The 18,803-nt window shown below is 39.9% G+C and overlaps 2 protein-coding genes across 6 annotated transcripts; both read right to left on the reverse strand.

Moving 5' to 3' along the window:
* Positions 1-81: 81 nt before the first annotated feature.
* On the reverse strand, positions 82-11,175 carry C4H11orf16 (chromosome 4 C11orf16 homolog). Of its 3 annotated transcripts, none has more exons than XM_054025176.1 (9): positions 11,067-11,172; positions 9,257-9,441; positions 7,714-7,870; positions 5,869-6,097; positions 4,647-5,339; positions 3,712-3,899; positions 2,850-3,022; positions 1,467-1,716; positions 82-1,082 (listed from the first exon to the last, which is right to left on the reverse strand). In XM_054025176.1, the coding sequence occupies exons 2-9, from the start codon at positions 9,421-9,423 to the stop codon at positions 999-1,001; spliced, it is 1,941 nt and encodes a 646-aa protein (XP_053881151.1). In that variant the 5' UTR covers positions 9,424-9,441; positions 11,067-11,172; the 3' UTR covers positions 82-998. The 3 variants fall into 3 exon arrangements, with proteins under 3 accessions (XP_053881151.1, XP_053881152.1, XP_053881153.1); XM_054025177.1 differs by lacking the exon at positions 11,067-11,172 and adding an exon at positions 9,625-9,652; XM_054025178.1 differs by lacking the exon at positions 82-1,082 and having other exon boundaries at positions 1,601-1,716; positions 2,837-3,022; positions 11,067-11,175.
* Positions 11,176-13,701: 2,526 nt separating this feature from the next.
* ASCL3 (achaete-scute family bHLH transcription factor 3) lies at positions 13,702-18,531 on the reverse strand. Of its 3 annotated transcripts, none has more exons than XM_054027144.1 (2): positions 17,500-18,531; positions 13,702-17,252 (listed from the first exon to the last, which is right to left on the reverse strand). In XM_054027144.1, exon 2 carries the CDS (start codon positions 14,746-14,748, stop codon positions 14,221-14,223), a length of 528 nt encoding a protein of 175 aa, XP_053883119.1. In that variant the 5' UTR covers positions 14,749-17,252; positions 17,500-18,531; the 3' UTR covers positions 13,702-14,220. The 3 variants fall into 3 exon arrangements, with proteins under 3 accessions (XP_053883119.1, XP_053883121.1, XP_053883120.1); XM_054027146.1 differs by having other exon boundaries at positions 13,702-15,235; positions 15,578-18,531; XM_054027145.1 differs by having other exon boundaries at positions 13,702-14,765; positions 15,182-18,531.
* Between the last annotated feature and the right edge of the window lie 272 nt (positions 18,532-18,803).

Genomic DNA, 18,803 nt, shown 5'->3' on the forward strand with positions numbered 1-18,803 from the left:
TTTTTACATTTTTTTTTAATTGGGAACTAAAGTCATGCAAGTTATATTTATAATTGCTTGAATGTAAAAAGCCGGATCCTCAACTGCTGTAAATAAATGTAACTCCATTGAAATTCATGCCAATTTACAGCAGCTGAGGATCTGGCTACAGCAGGGGTCGGCAACCTTTCAGAAGTGGTGTGCCGAGTCTTCATTTATTCACTTTAATTTAAGGTTTCGCGTGCCAGTAATACATTTAATGTTTTTAGAAAGTCTCTTTCTATAAGTCTATAATATATAACTAGACTATTGTGGTATGTAAAGTAAACAAGGTTTTTAAAATGTTTAAGAAGCTTCATTTAAAATTAAATTAAAATACAGAGCCCCTGGACAGGTGGCCAGGACCCGGGCAGTGTGAGTGCCACTGAAAATCAGCTCGCGTGCCGCCTTCGGCACACGTGACATAGGTTGCCTACCCCTGGGCTACAGTGTTACAGGTAGAATACTGTAATTGATAACTGGTCATACTGGTATGAATGAAGAAACTGGAGCTGTAATTCAAACTAAAACATGCACATGGTTGCAGTTAAAAAAAATTAAGCCCAATTATTGCTACATAAATGTAAGTTTCGCCAGTACTGTTAGTTTTCACTTTCATTAAGCTAAATCCCACTTGAGCAAAACACGTACACACCTGATAAAGATAATGAACTGAAGTGGGAGTTAAAGGCCCTGATTCAGCAAGGCATTTCAACATGTGCCTAATTTAAGAATATGAGTAATCCCACTGAAGTCAGTGGGACTTCTCATGGGCTTCAGGTAGCTTGCTGAATGGGCACCTATGAATAAAATGGGTGTCATGTGTTTTAGTATGCATATGCAAACTTTTACTTGGCTTACTCTAATAAGGTTCCAATAGACTTTATTTGGGGGAAGCTTTAAATATGGTAGCCATAACAGGGGTTGGGATTCTACATAAATATTTGTTGTTTGTATCTCCTTTGTTCTGTGCTGTCTGGTTACTGTCCCTTCTGTTTTTCATCTTGAAAGATCTTTTCTGCCATTAACTTGTACTTGGTTTCCACTCTTCTCCTTCGGGCTTCCTACAAGAGAGAAACCATCATGCTGAAATCCCTGCCACAGACTTTTTGAAACCATGAGAACAAACAAGAGGCTTATTAAAGCTCTCTGTTTCCAGGTTTTCTGTACTATTACTTGTTGTTCCTCTCTCCCCAAGAGTGTTGGCTTCTAGTCCAGCACAGTGGGAACTTAATATGGAAAGACACACTTCCCCTGGACAGGAGAGTGAAGGTACTTGCCTCATTTCCATCTAAATGGAATTTGTTTCAATTGGTTAAGGTGGGGCTACTATCCATAAAGCTATTCTGGCTACCTACAGATTTTGTTTATTTAAAGGAGAGGCGAAGGTCATTAGAGCACACTTTATTCCCTGTATAAAAATAACCCTATATAGATGGGTAGTTTACCTGAGATTGTTTCTCTTTAATTTCTTCAGCTATACACTTATTAAATTCCCTCTGATCATGTGTCTCTTTGACTTGTTGCAGATGAGCTAGTCTTTGCTGTCCTTTCTGCCTGTCCTCCTCTGCCATAGTCTGCATCTTCAGGTTTGTCCTCTGCTGTGTAACTTGCTTTGTTTTCATTGTCTGATTCTGCTTTCTGTCTTGTTCTTTTACCTTCTTATCTTCATTCTCGAAATGCTGCAGCTTCTTGTTCCTGGAGAAGAAAAACCCAGTGAGTTAAGCATTGTTCTGAAAAGAACAAGTGTTTTTGTCTGCTCTTCTCCTATCCTCAAAATAAATAGACTTACCTGGTGTAGCTTTCCCAGTGGAAGCAGTTTTACATGTGTATAAACTCTTCAATGGAATATAAATGTTTTAAAATAATAAACCTTAGGATAGAGTTTCAGAAGCACTCAGTGGGACTTTCATTATTCATGTCCGTGGGAGCAAAGTTAGGCCAAAGCTGAGCACTTTTGAAAACCCACCCTGAAGTTTTAGTTGGCTCTTACAGTTGTATGTTCATAAAGGATATGGTCAAGTAGTTTAAGGCTCCATCTAGAGTACAAGATAGAACTGTGCTTTAACTGTGTTTAGGGACAGTCACATTGTAACTTGGTCTCACAACATTAGTTGGACATTAAATTGGGCCTGTGTCTTTTGGGGAATGTCCTATTGAGTCAACCCTTTAAATCTTTAATCAGTCAGAGAAGGAACGTCCCTTCTGTTACTGCCACCAGTACTACAGGGAACAGGATGGCCCACTACAGATGCAACTCAGTCTCTTCATAGTCTTTAGAAACATACAGGGCCTAACGCTGCAGTCCTCCCACATCCAAAGCTATTGACTTTAGTAAAAATTGTGTGTGACCTAAGGGTTTGTGTTCAAGCCCTGTCCAGCGGGATATGACTTCTTAGTCACTTATTCCAAAATTGGTAGAAACAGGTATCTGACATGACCTAACCATTAATGTACTGTATGCCTGAAGTTTTGTACTTGTTTCAAAGAAGTTTACGAACAGCGGTTTCCTAAAAAAGGTATAAATCAGTTACAACAGAGCACAATGTGGACATTTATTGCTAATTTAAACTAGACACTCATTCTGCTCAAATAGCTGAAATTACTGTGCATGTTTTCTATTAGGAGCTCTTCACTGGGAATTAAAACACTAGTGTGTGTAGAACAGATATTCCAAGATGTTTCAGTTCTAAGGAATACATACCAGTAGAAAGAGCTTTGTCCTTTGAAAACCAAAATCATATAAGTTTAGTGTGCACAATACTTTACTCTGTAGTCAAAGTCCAAGAGGGAAGATGCAGAGTAGCTAATACTTGACCTGTGTGATGTACCTCCGGTGTTCCTGTGCAGTGTAGTACTTCTCTTCAGCCTGCTGTTCTCTTTCACACTCCCACTTCTGTTGTTGGATTTTTTTCTTCCTTTTTTGCTCCATGCAGGCTTTTCTCTGGCGTTCATGTTCTATTTGATTTTCTCCAAGTTTCTCTAAAAAAGGAGGGGCCTGTGGCTGGGAAAAATGAAGCATGAAAACTAGGACTTTAGTCCTCTTTCCTCTGACTCAGTTTATGCATTTTGTATCCTCTAGCAGAACTTTAGAGCAGTATTCTCTCTAAATTGTCTGCTATTTTGAGGGGGGAGGGAGGAGAAATTCTTTCAGAAGCTGATCTAGGGACTGATTTCTAGAAAAATACCCACAAGCATCAGGCTTTGGGGCAGTATAAAATGCCCTCCATAGAGTGAGCCTGGTGCAGAGCTGCATTAGGAGAAGTAGAAGGGAGGAGAGTCCTTGCTTGGATTCTATTACTCCTGAATTTCAGAGCCATCCATTCCCAGGATCAAGCATCCTATAGGAGTTTCTTACCTTCCTAAGGCCCTAATCCAGCTCCCATGACTTCAGTGGGCGTTGGATCAGTCTCCAAGGTTACAAGCTCCATTGAATCACCATCTAGTTACATGCCAAGTTTTAGTTTTTTGAACTGTGTAAGATGGCTTCAGATCCTGCCCAGCTGTGTCTTGAATTGGAAGAGGAGCTCTCTCCCCAACACAGATATGGGGCTTGGGAGGGGGAGGAGATGTTTAGCAGGCAACAGGGAACTTCAGGGCCATTTGCTTCTTCAGCTGATATCCAGAACAACATCTTCAATTTAAAGAACCAAAGTACCTAATTATAATACTGTTTCACCATAGATTACTTACCCCCAGTGATGGCTTGAAATCATGGTGGATTAAGACATCTTTCAGTGTGAGATGTCTTCTCGGAGACTGTTCAATAGTTTCAAACATTGCACTCTGGTTGGTTGGTGCAATAGGGTACATGTCCAAGGAGAAAATGGTTCTGGATTCTGCTTTCCCCTTTGTACACTTGCTGCTGGGAATGCTGATTTCTGGGGATATAGATACTGTATTTAATGTGCATAATCTTACATTTACATTAAAGATTAAAAATGGTAGTCATTTGAAAAGGAAAGTGCAATTTAACCTAAAAGGAACTCTTGTAGGTGCATGATTTCTGGTTCTGGATATCCGTTCCTAACGTAAAAGTAAATTGTGTGGATGGCACCATGAAAAATGTGGCAGGATTGGGGGGAAGATCAGGAATTTAGAGGGGTGTGTGTGTGTGTTCCTGAATGATTCCATTTTTGCATGGTTTTCCACTGGATAAAGTATGGAAAGAGGAACCCTTACATGTGATGAAGAGGGCAAAACTTGGTGCAGATTTTGCATTTATAGAAATTAATTAGAGGGATTTTTAACTGCTGCCTGGTTTAGGCCCCAATACAAAGTTTTGCTTTGCTTTTTAAAAAGGGGAGTGGGGTTACAAAATAAAATTTTTATGAATTTCAGATTTATGAATTTATTTAATCTATTTTAAATTCTAGGTAGTAGTTAAAGGATTAATGGCATATTGATTGTCAGATGTGTTTTCTGCTTTCTCTGCATCATACACACAGTTTGTCTACCAATGTTGAAATAAGGTAAGTTAGACATTTACAAGTACATCTGTGTCACTGCTAGCAGAGATATAGGCCTGCATTCAAGTGAGATACAGTGCCAGACTGAAGAGGCTCATAGAATGCTTTAAGTGAAGAAGCACCTGTTGACAAGTAACCAAGGAAAGAGATGAACTATACCTGGATTCCTAGGATGTGACTTGGCGTGGCTTCTCTTCCAATACTTCCACTCAGGTCTTGCAGCATCTTTCAGTTTGGGTTTTTTGAAAAGGCTGGAATCTGTATTAACAGCACTATCCACCACCGTGCTCTTCGTTAGGCACGTCTCCTCCTCACTTTCTAAATCAGAGGAGGAGGAGGAGGAGGAGGAAGAAGCAGAAGCAGTAGCTGCTGCTGGTTCATTTTCCTTTGGACTTTCCAATTCTAGAAGTTGTGCAGTAGGCTTGTTATTGGACTCTTGCTGTTTAGTGCTTCTTTGAGGGAGCAAAGATGTGGATAATAGAGGCCACCAGGCATTGAATTTGGGATGGGAGCAGCAGATGCATCCCACATGGACTGGTGAACAGCATATACTGTGACAGTGACCATGGAAAGGGGGGCAGATTAATGGGCATGGCCACGGCCACCTGTACTTACTCAGCCCATCATCTGAAGCACATGAATGGATGGGGGCTCTTAGACATCTGCAAGTAGAAGTGTAAGAGCTAGTGGGGATGGGGGAGTTCATAAACTTTAATCTGCTGGTGAAGGGCATGTGAATCATCTCTACTATCCTTTCCCACATGTCTGGTGGAATCCATAAGGCCACACCTAGTGGTACTTTCACTTTCTTGTCATTCCAAAAATAGACCATGATTTCTTCATCCTCTGAAGCTATTGAAAAGAAAAAGGTAAGATACCATTAGACAGTACCACTCTGGTTGGGAAATACTAGCATCTTAACTTGTCTTAGCAATTTAATCCACTGCATAAATAATCCAGTGCTGATCTGAGCATTCTAATATAAGCCATATTCTTAACACTACCCCATTTGAAAACAGGGCTTCCCTGTGCATCAAGTCTCAGGAAATGAACATGTTATCCTTACCCCCACAGCTGGTGCCCTTGTTTCAGTAGGAAGTTAAATTGAATAACTGCTCAAAGACTAGACATAGTGGATAGCGAAGGTGCAAATTTAAAGTCAGTTTTCTTAATAAAAGGTAGATCAATCTAGAAGTTAACTCTCACACTCAAGGTATTGCTAAGGAGCACTTTCTAGGAATCCGTTACTAGTTCCCACTACATCCCTTGCAACCTGTATACATTTTTAAAATAAACATTGCAAGTTGCACTGATGCTTCTGCTACAGTAGCAATACCAAAAATAGTGTTCATTCTTACCACTTCAGGGGATCCCTTCTTACCTCTCAGGGAATCCCGTGTTTCAATGCCCAGTAGGATGGTTCCAGGGCCGTATCTGAGCAGGTCTGGTTCCCAGGGTGCCAGCACTTTGTCTCCAGGGAGTATGGAGTGCCTCATTCCATTGACATATTCAAGGATGTCATCCCTGGATGTGTTTTGCACACATACCGAGTACTTGTCACCTGATGCAGGTGGTTTGTCGAACTCTACCAGGAAAGTTCCTCTCTCGCCCTGTTACCAGGAACAAAACATAATTATGAGGAAGCCCAGCATGTAATACATAATATAAGGCCTCGTACTGCAGTCAGCAGTCCCTTCCATGGCAGCTTAGACTAGACCTGAACTCTAGGACAGCAGGAATGGTGACAGTAAGCAGCCCATGTTGTGTTAGTCTCTCATCTAGAGAACTGTAAAGAACTACAGGGGGATGTTTGTGTTCAGCAGCCTCAGTAAAATACGTCCCCATATCCACTTCAACTAAGACCTGTATTTTCTCCACTGCAAAAGACACTACAGGCCTGAGATTATGTGCCCAGCTGTAATTCATGTGATGCTGCCGATTTCACAAGCTACCCTGTACATAGATGGTGACAAAGTATCTGAAGGCAGTTCAGAGCTGTTCTCTATTCACTCATGAATCCTTTCCTATTACCTACTGGGTAACCAGGCATTTTATCTTTTAGAAAACAGTTAAGGAGCTTTGCATCAGCAAGTGAAGCAAGCCACTCCCCTGCTCTTCAAAAAGAATAGTCCCTTTTTTCTGTAAAGTTTTAAGTACTAACAACTTAATGAATTAAAGCATTCACTAGTGTCTCTGAAAAGACATGCTGTGCCTTGGTTTGCAGAGGAATAAAGCCATAAGTGTATACATAACACATTAACAGTTTTCCAGCAGTATCGATGTTTATCTGTCTATTCACAACAGTAGGTGGGGCGCTGGCCATAACACCACAAAATTCATCTAAACATGGCTCAGTGCCCAGCATGACTGGCTCAGAAACAAAGAGCCGGTCCCTGCAAGGTGCTGAGAGCCCTGACTCGCAGCAGGAGCCAAGGCTTCTTGCAACCTTGCAGGATGGGTCCAACTGGGGCAAAACGAAGTTCCAAAAAAACATAAGCGCTGGTGGAAGAATGGGAAGGCAAAGTGTTACAATGGGCGCTTCCCTAAAGAGATCAGTCTAGTAGTCCTTATCTCACAAGCAGCTACCTTGTTTTCTGAACAAGGGGCATGCCCCGACTTTCCACAAGCCAACAGTCCCTCATGCAGACTAGAATAGCTGCCAGAAAGTCTGACATCAGGAAGAGAAGGCACAGCAAAGGAGGCATAGAGACTGCTGAATGTGAGCTATAGAGGCTGCATACAGGTGTCATCTCAGCCCATACCTTTGTTATGCTGAGCAGACTCATACAGTATGCCATTAATCAATAGGTACAGTAGGATGGGCAGGACCACTGGACACTACTGCCCCTATACATGGTCTTTAATCCACTGGAACGGTATAATCACAAATGCAGATGCTCTGTTTGTGACTTGCCTCCTGATTTCATGCAACAGCCTATATCAGAACTGACAGAAACCCTGTATGATGCACAGACCCCACTGCAAAGCTGATCTGCCTTTGCACCCCCCCCCAACCCAGTTCCACCCACAGCAGGGGTTCAAGTGGCGGAGAGGTGCTACTGGGGGGCATTCTGCAATCCATGAATTTGACCCTTAGTGACTCTCTTCTGGGGGAGTCCACTGTGTGATCCAGGTGACTTTCAACAATGAACAGATCTCACTGTAATGGAGGCACACAGTAAATTAAGAATATCTACACAAGATAGGTGAGCCAATAATTACTTGCCTCTATTTCCTGTTTTATTGTACCAAGATAATAAAACCCATCAGATTCCCTTCTTGCTAGAACAGGAACATGAGCAATGTCCACTGATTTTTTCCACACCTTCATATGCTTATATGCTGTGTCAGGGAAATGGGGACAGTGGCCGATCCATGAGCACCTTGAATAAAAAGAAAATGGGTTAGTGGTGAGAGCAAACAGCTTCCATGAGTCAAATTAAGACACTCTATTAACCTTCAAGGGCCAGATCCAGGGCCCTAGTGGACCTGTTTTGTTCCACTCCTATGGTGCAAAGCAGGCAGAAGGAGCTGGCTGAGGATTTGCCCATGTAGGAGAATCCTTTGCTTGCATAACTCCAGCATAACTGACTCCGGCAGTTCCTCTCAGCCTCACACCACTGTGGGGGAGGGTGTTTGGTGGTTGTGGTAGGATCACACTGTGATCCTGGTTTGGTATAACCTACAGCAGTAGTTGCTCTAACTTATGCTAGAAGTGAAACTAGCCTCTAATTGCCCTTAAGATCAGGTTAACAAGAGGTGTCCCGAGTCCCCTTGAAGCATTCCCCTGTGATATCCAGACTCTGTACTGGCTACTCTCAGAAATTCCAGCTCCTTTGCCCTCAAAGGAGCAGTGTGCTCCAGTTTACCACTTTTACCCTAAATCACCACTTCTGTATAATGTACTGCACTTATGATAAAACAAAAGAAGAGAGACTACACTAGAAACAAGAGACAGTGATGGAAACATCTAGTTACAATATAAAACAAATCATAAAATGCAAACTAGGGCCTACACTTTATTAATAGTTACTTTTCCTAGCTAATAAAGTAGGTTCCCTCCCTCCCCCACAGTTCAGTCTCTGGCTGGCATCACAGGAACCAGGATCCAATTTTCATTAAACCTGCCCCCCATTCAACAACATGTCTCCTCAATGAATGGATACAAGGAGTCTTTTTCCATCCTGTGTTATACTGAATCAGTCTCGTCTTTATTCACAGAGAGGGCAATCCCCTGTCTGTTGTAATGGTTCTTTTTACCTCAAGTGGTTTTGATTGTTTGCAGTTGGCTTTGATGGTTTTCCAATGACTGTTCTAGGATAGGGCATGGTTAGACAATTGAACCTTGTATTACATCACCAGCCTACCAGGGAGGGATGACAACTCCCTCCCACTCAAGTGGACTATTACCCTGTTATACAATTCCCTGGTGACTAACTTTAAGACCCTACAACAGTTTTCAATATTGTTAAATTATTCCTTAAATATTACCTGTACACACATCTAACGATGATGATGAGTATTGATAAGTTACAAGCTTTCAGTAGAGACCTTACATGCTACCTTTCATGGAAAAATACCATGAAAGGGATGTATTAAGTGTAGTGAGTTTGTCAAATCTGAGAAAGGAGTTGTTTGTAAAGAACAGCTGGCACCAATAGGCCTATCTCAGAGAGCATTTCTTTAGTATGTGGGCTTACTTCATAGCTTGTTTTCAATCAACAGTGTTGCAAAGCAAATGACAGACACAAGCAAGAACTTTTTGTTACCTTTGGGGGATGAAAGGTCTGGTAACCCAAGTAGGATGGACTATGAAAGAGCCACTAGAGAAGGGATCGATATTAGTTAGGAAGTTGCTGCATGAGAGTTTATCTAGTGCTGTCATTGCTCTGCAGTACTTGTGCTCTGTAAACAAGGATCTCCCTGGATTCTCCATTCCCTCATAAGCAGTTACCTACAAAATAGAATTGTGATAATTTGGTGTTTGAGATGAACAAACACAGCATACCAGGTTTTAAGCAAATATACAAGTTAAATGATGATAATGACAACTTACATTTTCTAGTGGATCCCAAAGGACTTTAAAACATTTATTAATGGAGTTTTACATAAGAAAATAAATCAAAACTTTGCCTACCACTGAAATGCAGCCACTTCTGGTGTGAAATATAATAACTGTTTAGCAGTACAGAGCAACAGGACCTGAAGATTAAGGTATTCAGTTGAAATTACAGGACGGATTTAGGTGGGTGGAATGTAATTCACCAGACTTGAATTTGGCCAGAAGTCAGTGTGGTTAACACCCCTATACTATCCACAACCCACTGATGTCAATAAGAGCCTTTCCACTCACTTCAACAGACTTTGAATCAGACTTTTACATAAGGTGATCGGCATCTTAGCAACATTAAATAAACTAGAAAAGTCTTTGGGAATTTTCTATTTTAAATCAAGTCCTCCATAGGACAGTGCCCTCGAACACCACTGAGAGACTCATGGTTATGCAACCTAGGGAATCAACAGCATCACCTGCTGCACCTTCATTCTTCCTAAAATGATTCCCATCTGCATCCTGTCCCATCCCAATCCTACATATTTTATGAGCTATGACAAAAATCGCAGCTGGAGCCGATATAGCTGAATGAGCTCGAAGACAGCTTTTGAATGTAGCACTAGATTAATGTTGCCTGATACTCGTGTTATAGTGATGAATTTAAGGGGAAATAATTTGATCTTGCAGCTGTTCTGTCATGTTTTATGATGACAGGTTATGCTTTTAGGAAGAGAAGGAAATCATGCTCACATTTGACAAGTGAAGAAAAAGATAACTATTCTGTGGCTGTCATGTTAAGATTTACAATGCAATAGCTACCTTGTCACCTGGGCAAGATTTGGCAGGACACTTCTATTCTAACTAGATTTTTTTATATTACTTTAAAATATTTATACATGGGGTCAATTTTCAAACTGAAAGTCAATGGGACTATGCTCCTAAACTACATTTGCAAATGGAATTTAGGCTCCTATGGTATTTAGCTGCATTTGAAAAATGTTACCTGTGGATTTTACTCTCTCATCTTCTCTGGAATAAAAGACTATCATCTGGCTACTCTTTTGATAAATATGGTCAGATTTCAGAAAATTCTTATTTAACAAACCAGCGTTTTACATAAACACCCAACAGGATCATAAATTGCAACAATTATTGTAATAATCTCTGCAAAACTTGTGTCTGCAAATGAGCAAATAATGTCAAGGATATTACTTTACAAACATACTGATTCTTACACACAAAGATTAATGAAATAATTAATGTAAAGTTAGACTTTGTGTTGATTTCAAATTAATTTTATTTTTAATTTAACATTTAAAATTTTTTTTGAAGTGAATTTAGTTCTTGGGAAAGATATTGGCCAGACAGTCCTGAAAAGCAAAGTCCCTTCTTATCCACAGAACAGATACAGCATGGGTAGAGGAGAGCAAAGACAAAGGTGACTTGTATAAAATTATATTATGTTTACTGAGCAGCTTCAATTACTTCGATACAGTAGTTCTGGAAACTGAGTATATTGAACTTACCAGATATTGAGAGTGCCCAATCTTGTCATCCCACACCTGGCCTGACTTCAGAAATCCTGCCCTTTTGCCTGTTTGGTGTGAAAAGTCGTTTGTTGCTAGTGTTTCCAGTTACTAAGCTGGTTGCCATAGATTCATTACCAACAGGAAGTGACTGTGTTGAAGAAAGCGACACATGCACGTACATGAGTGTTTCAGTTAACAGCCAAAGGAACGATACTCCCATAGATGATCATCTGTCTAATACATATCCATTCGATTTTACATGTGACAGACATAATCCATTCGATCAAAGTATCATTTACCGTGGTGGGGTTAGAGTGTAGGAATGCATTGTGCATATACAGTCTATTTTGCACCCTTGAATGATCAAACACAATGTTATTGACCAAGACAGGCTCACATGAACCTGCGGGATTAAAATAAAAAGCCCCCATATGAGGTAACAAAAGTGCTGCTATGCAGTTAGGGCAAAAGGGAAGTGGTTGAGCTGGTGTCACATCACTTTACAAACATGAAGTCATTAAATCTCACATCCATCTACTCAGTAGATAATAATACAATAGGCTGTGTATTACAGTAGCACCTCAAAGCCCCAAAGAAGATCAGGGCCCCATTGTGCTAGGCACTATATAAACAGTGGGAGGGAGTTCCTACCCCTAAGAGCTCACAGCCTAGACTAGACAGATAAGGGGTCAGAGGAGACACAGATAGGTGAAGTGATTTATTTTTATTTGTATTGCAGTAGCACCTAGAGACCCCAGCCTCATTGTGCTAGACAGCGTACAAAAACGTATCAGAGATATTCACTGCCCCACAGAGCTTTCAGTCCGAAGGTCACTCAGAAGGTCAATGGCAGAGCCTGGAACATAACCCTGATTTCCAGTCAAGGGAACAATACTGAACGATATTGCCTCTCCCATTTTCAGGTGAGTACAGAGAGATTTCTTAACCTGGAATAATATCTAGGAATCTTCCTGATTGTTGATCCCTGCTCTGACCTCTAGATCTGTCTCCACTTCCATAGCTTTAATGAATTGTTGCAAGGGCATTTCATTGCTCCTCTGCTGGAGTTTTTTACGTTCATCCACTACACATATGAAATCCAGTACTTAATTTGGGCCAGGGCTGAGCCCCGGCACCTCTAGGCTTGGCAGTTCATAGCCCTGGCACCTCTGGGTTTGCTGCATGAATTATGAATGTAAAAAAATTCTATTTCCCATCTGTTTCATCAGAGTTGTATTTCATAGTCTTTTAACCAGATGATTGTCCTAAGGAAATTAATTTAAAACAACTGGATGACTAGCAGAATTACCTCTGACCTTACAATCCTATTGTCCAAAAGCTTGGAAAATAGTCATGCTGTCTTCCTCCTCCTGAGGAACTCAGGCATGAAGTCACTGGGGCATGCTGGTGCTCCAATGTTTTGAAAATCAGGCCACTTACTCAGGAACCTGAACTTGAAGATCCTATTTTTGAAACTCTAGGCCTTAAAGCGTTGTTTTCACTCAGAAAAGAGCAAAGACAACTTGGTCATTACCAGATCCAATATGGGCTGTAGCAGCAACAAAACTTTTAAGCCTTCAAAAACAATGGTGTAGATTTCAAGACTTCAGCTAGAATGGAGAGAGATACATGTGCATGTGTGCACTAGAGACCTGCCCCACGCTTAAAGGGATAGTACTGCAAATAGTGATTAGTAGACTAATGTTCCTTTTCTGTGTCATGGTAAAAATAGCTTTTTGCTTCCATAAACCCAGTAGTGTACACATGACTGCTGGGCCTAAAGGAAAAGCCACATCTGGTTTAGATTATCAGATGCTAATGCCTTTTTCCTCAGTACTTTGCTGCATCCACGTTGCAGTTGCTCTCCTTATGGCATGTGGAGAGCCTTTTTATTGAATATTAATAAAATAGGACTATAAATAATATAGCACCTTTCAACCTAAGGGATATCAAAGCTCTTTGCAAATCTTCCCCATCACTCTCATGTGAGTAGGCCCTAACTAGAAAACTTTGCTGAAATGCAGCTAGCTGTAGGGTGAAACTGTCAGTTATTTAAGAGTGCAGAGCAACAATTTAGGACAAGAAGTAAAGAAAACATTATCCCAGTGAAAGTGCAGAGGCATATAGGCTTGCAGGATGTCACTCCCCAGGGCCAGATTCTGCCACCCCTCCTCGGAGTAGTATCTTACTATGTTAGTAAGTAAATCCATATTCAGTGCTTTTCAACAAGATAACTCATGAACTAAGCTCACTGACAGTATGGGTGATGGAATCTGGCTCACAGACTGGAATTTGGCCAGGAAAAAAGGGGTTTACAACCAAAATAAGAGTTCCAGGGTTCAAGTACAAAAAATAATTGGTTAACAAAAGGATAAAGCTGCATTTCCAAAAATGTTGCATTTTTCCACATTCAGGTAACTATATTTTGGAAAGTGTTTTTACCCCTTTTTAATAATAAAATAATAATACTTCACTTTTATAATACTTTACATGAGTAGATCTGAGTGTTTTAAAAGGTCAATATTCTCATTTTACAATTGAGGAAACTGAGGCACAGAGGGGGGCACTGACTTGCTGAGGTTCACCCAGCGGGCCTGTGGCAGAACTGGAGTCCCAGTCGTGGGCTATATCCACTAGGCCAATACACAAGCAACTTGGGGGGAAAAATTGTCCTGTGTATTTTGAGGAAGAGAGCAGCAATTAGGGCAGAGATTCTTTGGGGAGGTGTGAAAATGAACAGAAAATGAAACATCCCTGAAAATTAACAGAAGCTGAGCCCCATCCGTGAGAAGGTTACACTTTATTTAAAATGTGCAGACTGAGATGGCATATACATTTGCTCCTTTCTGAAAAATGATATATAGTCATACTTTCGGTTTCCAACTAACAAAGTTAAAGGATTTTTTTCTATTTTCCATGAACTAACTAAAAGAGTTTACATTTAATTTTCCTGTAGATTAGTATTTCTCATCTCAGTGTAATCCCCTGTAGGTTAATTTAAACTCTTTCCCCAGTAGACTGGTAGAGATGTGTGCCTTGTACAGTTCATAAAATGTGTCAGTTTCACAGAAATATTTGTGTCACCAATAAAGTGATTGTTGTTAGCCTCAGCTGTGATTATTTTTCTTCCCTGGAGCAGTTCAGATAGTCCTCAAAACTGGATCTCTCTGGCAATTGCCTTGGAAGTATGGCCCAGTTCCAGGTTATTCTTCTCTGTCACTGCAGAATCACTGTACAGAACAGATTGTAGATGGTGAATGTATTTTATTGCAGCTCGAAGTGTTTCTACTTTGCTGAGCCGTTTCTCTAAGTATTCCTCAGGCAGGTGACGTCGGAGTTTGGCGTATCCTTCGTTGACACACTTAACCCTCTGCCTTTCCCTTTCATTCCTCTTTCTGATGAAAGCTGGTCCATAAGAATAGTCACCTCTGCCATAATTAGCCTGGGCCGCTTGGTAAGGAAAGTTGCAAGGATCAGTATAGAAGTTCTCTGTGATCAACTCCTCAGATGTAAAAGGAAGTAGTGGCAAATCCTCAGAGCAAGTGAACTGGGTAGGTGTCTCAGGGTACACATGAAACGTGACAAAAGGGTCCCCACCGAAAGGCCTAGTCAGTTGTACATGTTGAGAGTCGTAGATGGACAACTTGTCCATGAAGTTACAGTAGCTTTTACTATCCATTGAGTTTTGTGTTTAACCTGGAAATGTATATTTGCATATTAATTGAATGATTCATACACTACAACTACTTAAATGGGTTAGGTTCTATTACTGGCATAGACAGTAAACTATTTGGGGCAGGAATTGTCTTTTTGTTCTGTATTTGTACAGCGCCTAACACAATGGGGTCCTAGTCCATGACTAGGTGCTACAATAATACAAATTATAAATAATAATTTTCCAGAAGGAGGGATTTTAATGCATTTATGATATTATCGAATGGTGTGGGAGGTTGCCACATGGTGTGTAATGATGTCCTATTTGAATAGCATCCTTCACATACACACAAAAGTGCATAATCACCAGCATATGCTATAGAAATTTACTAAGCACTGGCTAAAGATAAAGTAATCCCTTCAGCCTCCTAAAGGAAACCACAATTAAGCTAATTTACTTGGCATTTGTAACACCAGATCCTCTTCATTTCCAAACATATGTCCAGCTCAGTCTGAAATTGACAAAAAATACTTATAGCTGGCATTATATAAAATAAAACTGGCTGAATTCTTGTTCCTTCCTCCTGTGCCTCTAGTGACCTCAATCTCCTTCAATTCCCTCTTCAACCCTCACCACTTTCAGTTAGCATTCTGCCACTCAGAGAGAGACAGGCACTGCCATACACCCATCACGCATTGGCAAAGTAAACAGCCTCTCCATCCCATTATTCCCCCAAAAAAACATTACCACTCAAGTGCCTGTAACCTTCACTGAATCAAACAAAACATTCATCAAGAGTTTTAAAATCTCCCCTTATTTTGTCTTTTCACCTACGTTTGATGGTTTCACTCACTGTATTATGTTGCAATTAGATTGAAAACTCCTTTGTGCAGGGACCTCAATCTTATTTTTGCGTCTGTAAAGTGACACACTGGTTCCACATGTCTCCTCTGAAGGGGATTCCTTATGGATTCCTGTACCCAGGACTGTTTTGCAGAGTCGGCATCATCTCCCCCCCCAATTGATACGGGATTATTTGAGGATCATCTTAATAGCCAGTATTAAACAATGCTAAAGAAAGTTATTCAGATTACATTCCAGTTGTAAAAATGTTTGTTTGTTAGTTTTATTAGGGACAGGGGTTTCTACCATAAGTGAATGAACTTCCCTTTGGAGTATTGCTTAGAGCCGCACTCCCTTCAATTCACGATGGCCCATTAGAGGACCACATACTCTCTCTACATCTGCCTGACAGCAGATATGACAGAATTAATTGTTCAGGATTTGTATTTAACTATTCAAATCACACTTGGAAGTTTGAGAGAGACAGTAAAATCGTCTCTCTAATACGAAGTTATATTGTACTTCTACGGATTATCAAGGCACTATAAGAGTAGTTTAACCTCAGCCCTCCAGTAGTTTTTCTAACAAAGCTACCATTTAAAAAAAATTAGCTGCAAATTCATACCACCACTATTTGTTTTCAGTGACTGTATGCAATCCTTGCCTGTATAGCGACCAGCCTGATTTCCTTTTGCTACCTTCCACCCCCACGTCATCAAGGTTTCACCATCTAAAGTAGTCAGGTTCCATCATGCCCTCTAAGGGAAAAGAGGCAGGAGAACTAAAAAGCATTACTGGAAATGCCCTACTTCCATTACTCATTAAAAAAAAATTGCCAAGCACTGGGTGTTCAGTGTTTACACAGAGGGATGTCTGCTACCTGACAGAGGGAATGGCACCATTGAGTCAACTCCTTCACAATGAATTGGGGCTATTTTAGCAGATTTTCTAATACTTTCACACCCTCCATACTCAAAAGGGAGGGAATTGTGTGACCAAAGTTTGGGCCTATCTTCAGATCCCAAGTGCACATTATTCCCATGTGTAAAGTCATGTTCAATCAAAATATTTGTGTATCCAGTCACAACTACTGTTTTAATTCAGTTTTGATTTTACTAAAACTTTCACTGACTTGAGAATCCATATTCACCAAAAGCTCTCCAAAAGAGAAAATCAAATATGTTCTAGAACAGATGCTTTCATAGGCTAGCTTGTAGCAGAAACATGCACTGAACACACAAATTCATGTTCAGTGACAGAAGACAAATTAACTTGCTATACATGAGGGAAAATCTGAGGTGAACATATAGCTATTATAGATAAATTCAAACCAGCAAATGGTGATTGTTCCTTTTGTTAATATTAGAAGAAAATGAATTATTTTCTTTGATTATATTCTACTGACATGTGAATGTTAAATATTACCCTAAGATAAAATCTACATGTGCACTGTATAGCAAAAAAATGAAAAAAATCAGAAATTCATAGCATTGGCTGGATGGCACTAACACTTTTGCTGCACAACAGGATTACACAAAACACTATCTGCCATCCTAACGTCCAAGACAAATACAAAATCAAAGAGCATGAAAATTGTTTCATTGCTATAGAGACTCACCTGTTTTGAGATGGAGAAAATTCTCAAGTAATCCAAGGAAACAGAATTTTCAGGCTGCTCAAAATGTCTGTAAAATATCAGAATTTTGCATTGAAAATTAAAAGTTTTAAAGTTAATATTTTAGATTCTTACCTGCCAGTGTAACTTATTTTATCAAACAATGGGTAATTCTAAATACACATTACAAATAGACTATTTGAAGTACTCATTAAATAGCTGACTGAAGTTGTTTACATCAGTTTTGATTGATATTTATTCAAGCCATAATGCTATATATTTTCAAATACATATTGCTTTCTCTGACAATCTCTTACCTGAACTATGTAGTTCCAATGCTGTTTTGTTGAGTCAAAGACTGGTGTAATTTATAGTCAATTGACAATATGCAAAGTAGCTTACACTTAGATCTGCTCTTTTCTGGTTTAGCTTTTTCCACCCACACTGTAGCTATAATGGCAACAAATATTAGAATTATGGGATAGAACGTTTAAATGTATTAGATACAATTGAGCTATCTTAGAAAGTAATCAGCAACATATTTTATTTATAGCCCTTGGATCCATATGCTATAGCAATTTGCTATAATGAATGCACTTTTCATTTAATTGAATTTTACACCCAAATATTTAACAGAATAAAAACTAGTTAGCACTTCAGTTAGATTTTCATTGTTAAATACAGAAATCTCAATATAGTTGAACAAGAGGCTATATGATGTTGGTATCTGCAACTAGATTGATTTTATGGTAGTGTCACAAGATAGATCTTGCTTTGAGTAATCTTTAAATTGCCACTTTGGTGTGCTAATCCCAAAATCTCAACATTGGGCCAGATTCTCAACCCTTCTCCACTCCTTTCCATTACTTGAGGAATAGAAACTGCCTGGATATCCTCTCAGGAGGATTCCCAGTAGCCATACAGATGGTGTGTGTGTTGCACGCTCACTGGCTATCCCTAATTTGTGAACAGTTCCTAGACTAGGGTCAGAGTGGAGCTGAGGCAAGAACCAGGGAATCCTAACACAGAATTTCAGCATCTTTACCAGCAAGTGCAACTCTAAGTGGGCAACTATTACCTATTAATTGTGCTAAATGAGTTTATATAACTTATACCAAGTATTATAGACAAGTTCTAACTAGAATTCAGTATGTGTAAATTAACTCATTTTGAAAGCCTCAATTCTAGTCTAGTATTAGGAATCTAGCTTTTTTTTAAATTTGGAACTCATTTACTAATCAGACCTGCTATAGATCATAATACTGCAGAGTCTTATCTTGAACACTTGAAATACACAGTAAAATTAGTGACAGCTAATCCACTACTCAGAGACAGGTTTCAGAGTAACAGCCGTGTTAGTCTGTATCCGCAAAAAGAAGAACAGGAGTACTTGTGGCACCTTAGAGACTAACAAATTTATTAGAGCATAAGCTTTCGTGGACTACAGCCCACATTCTATATGCATCCGAAGAAGTGGGCTGTAGTCCACGAAAGCTTATGCTCCAATAAATTTGTTAGTCTCTAAGGTGCCACAGGTACTCCTGTTCTTCTTTTTACTCAGAGACAAGCGCATACACACTCTTCTTTCCTGGTAAGGCCCATTCAAGCCTTAAGAGAATCG

This window comes from Malaclemys terrapin, chromosome 4 (assembly GCF_027887155.1).
Source record: "Malaclemys terrapin pileata isolate rMalTer1 chromosome 4, rMalTer1.hap1, whole genome shotgun sequence".
In the NCBI taxonomy this organism is placed as follows: domain Eukaryota; kingdom Metazoa; phylum Chordata; order Testudines; family Emydidae; genus Malaclemys; species Malaclemys terrapin.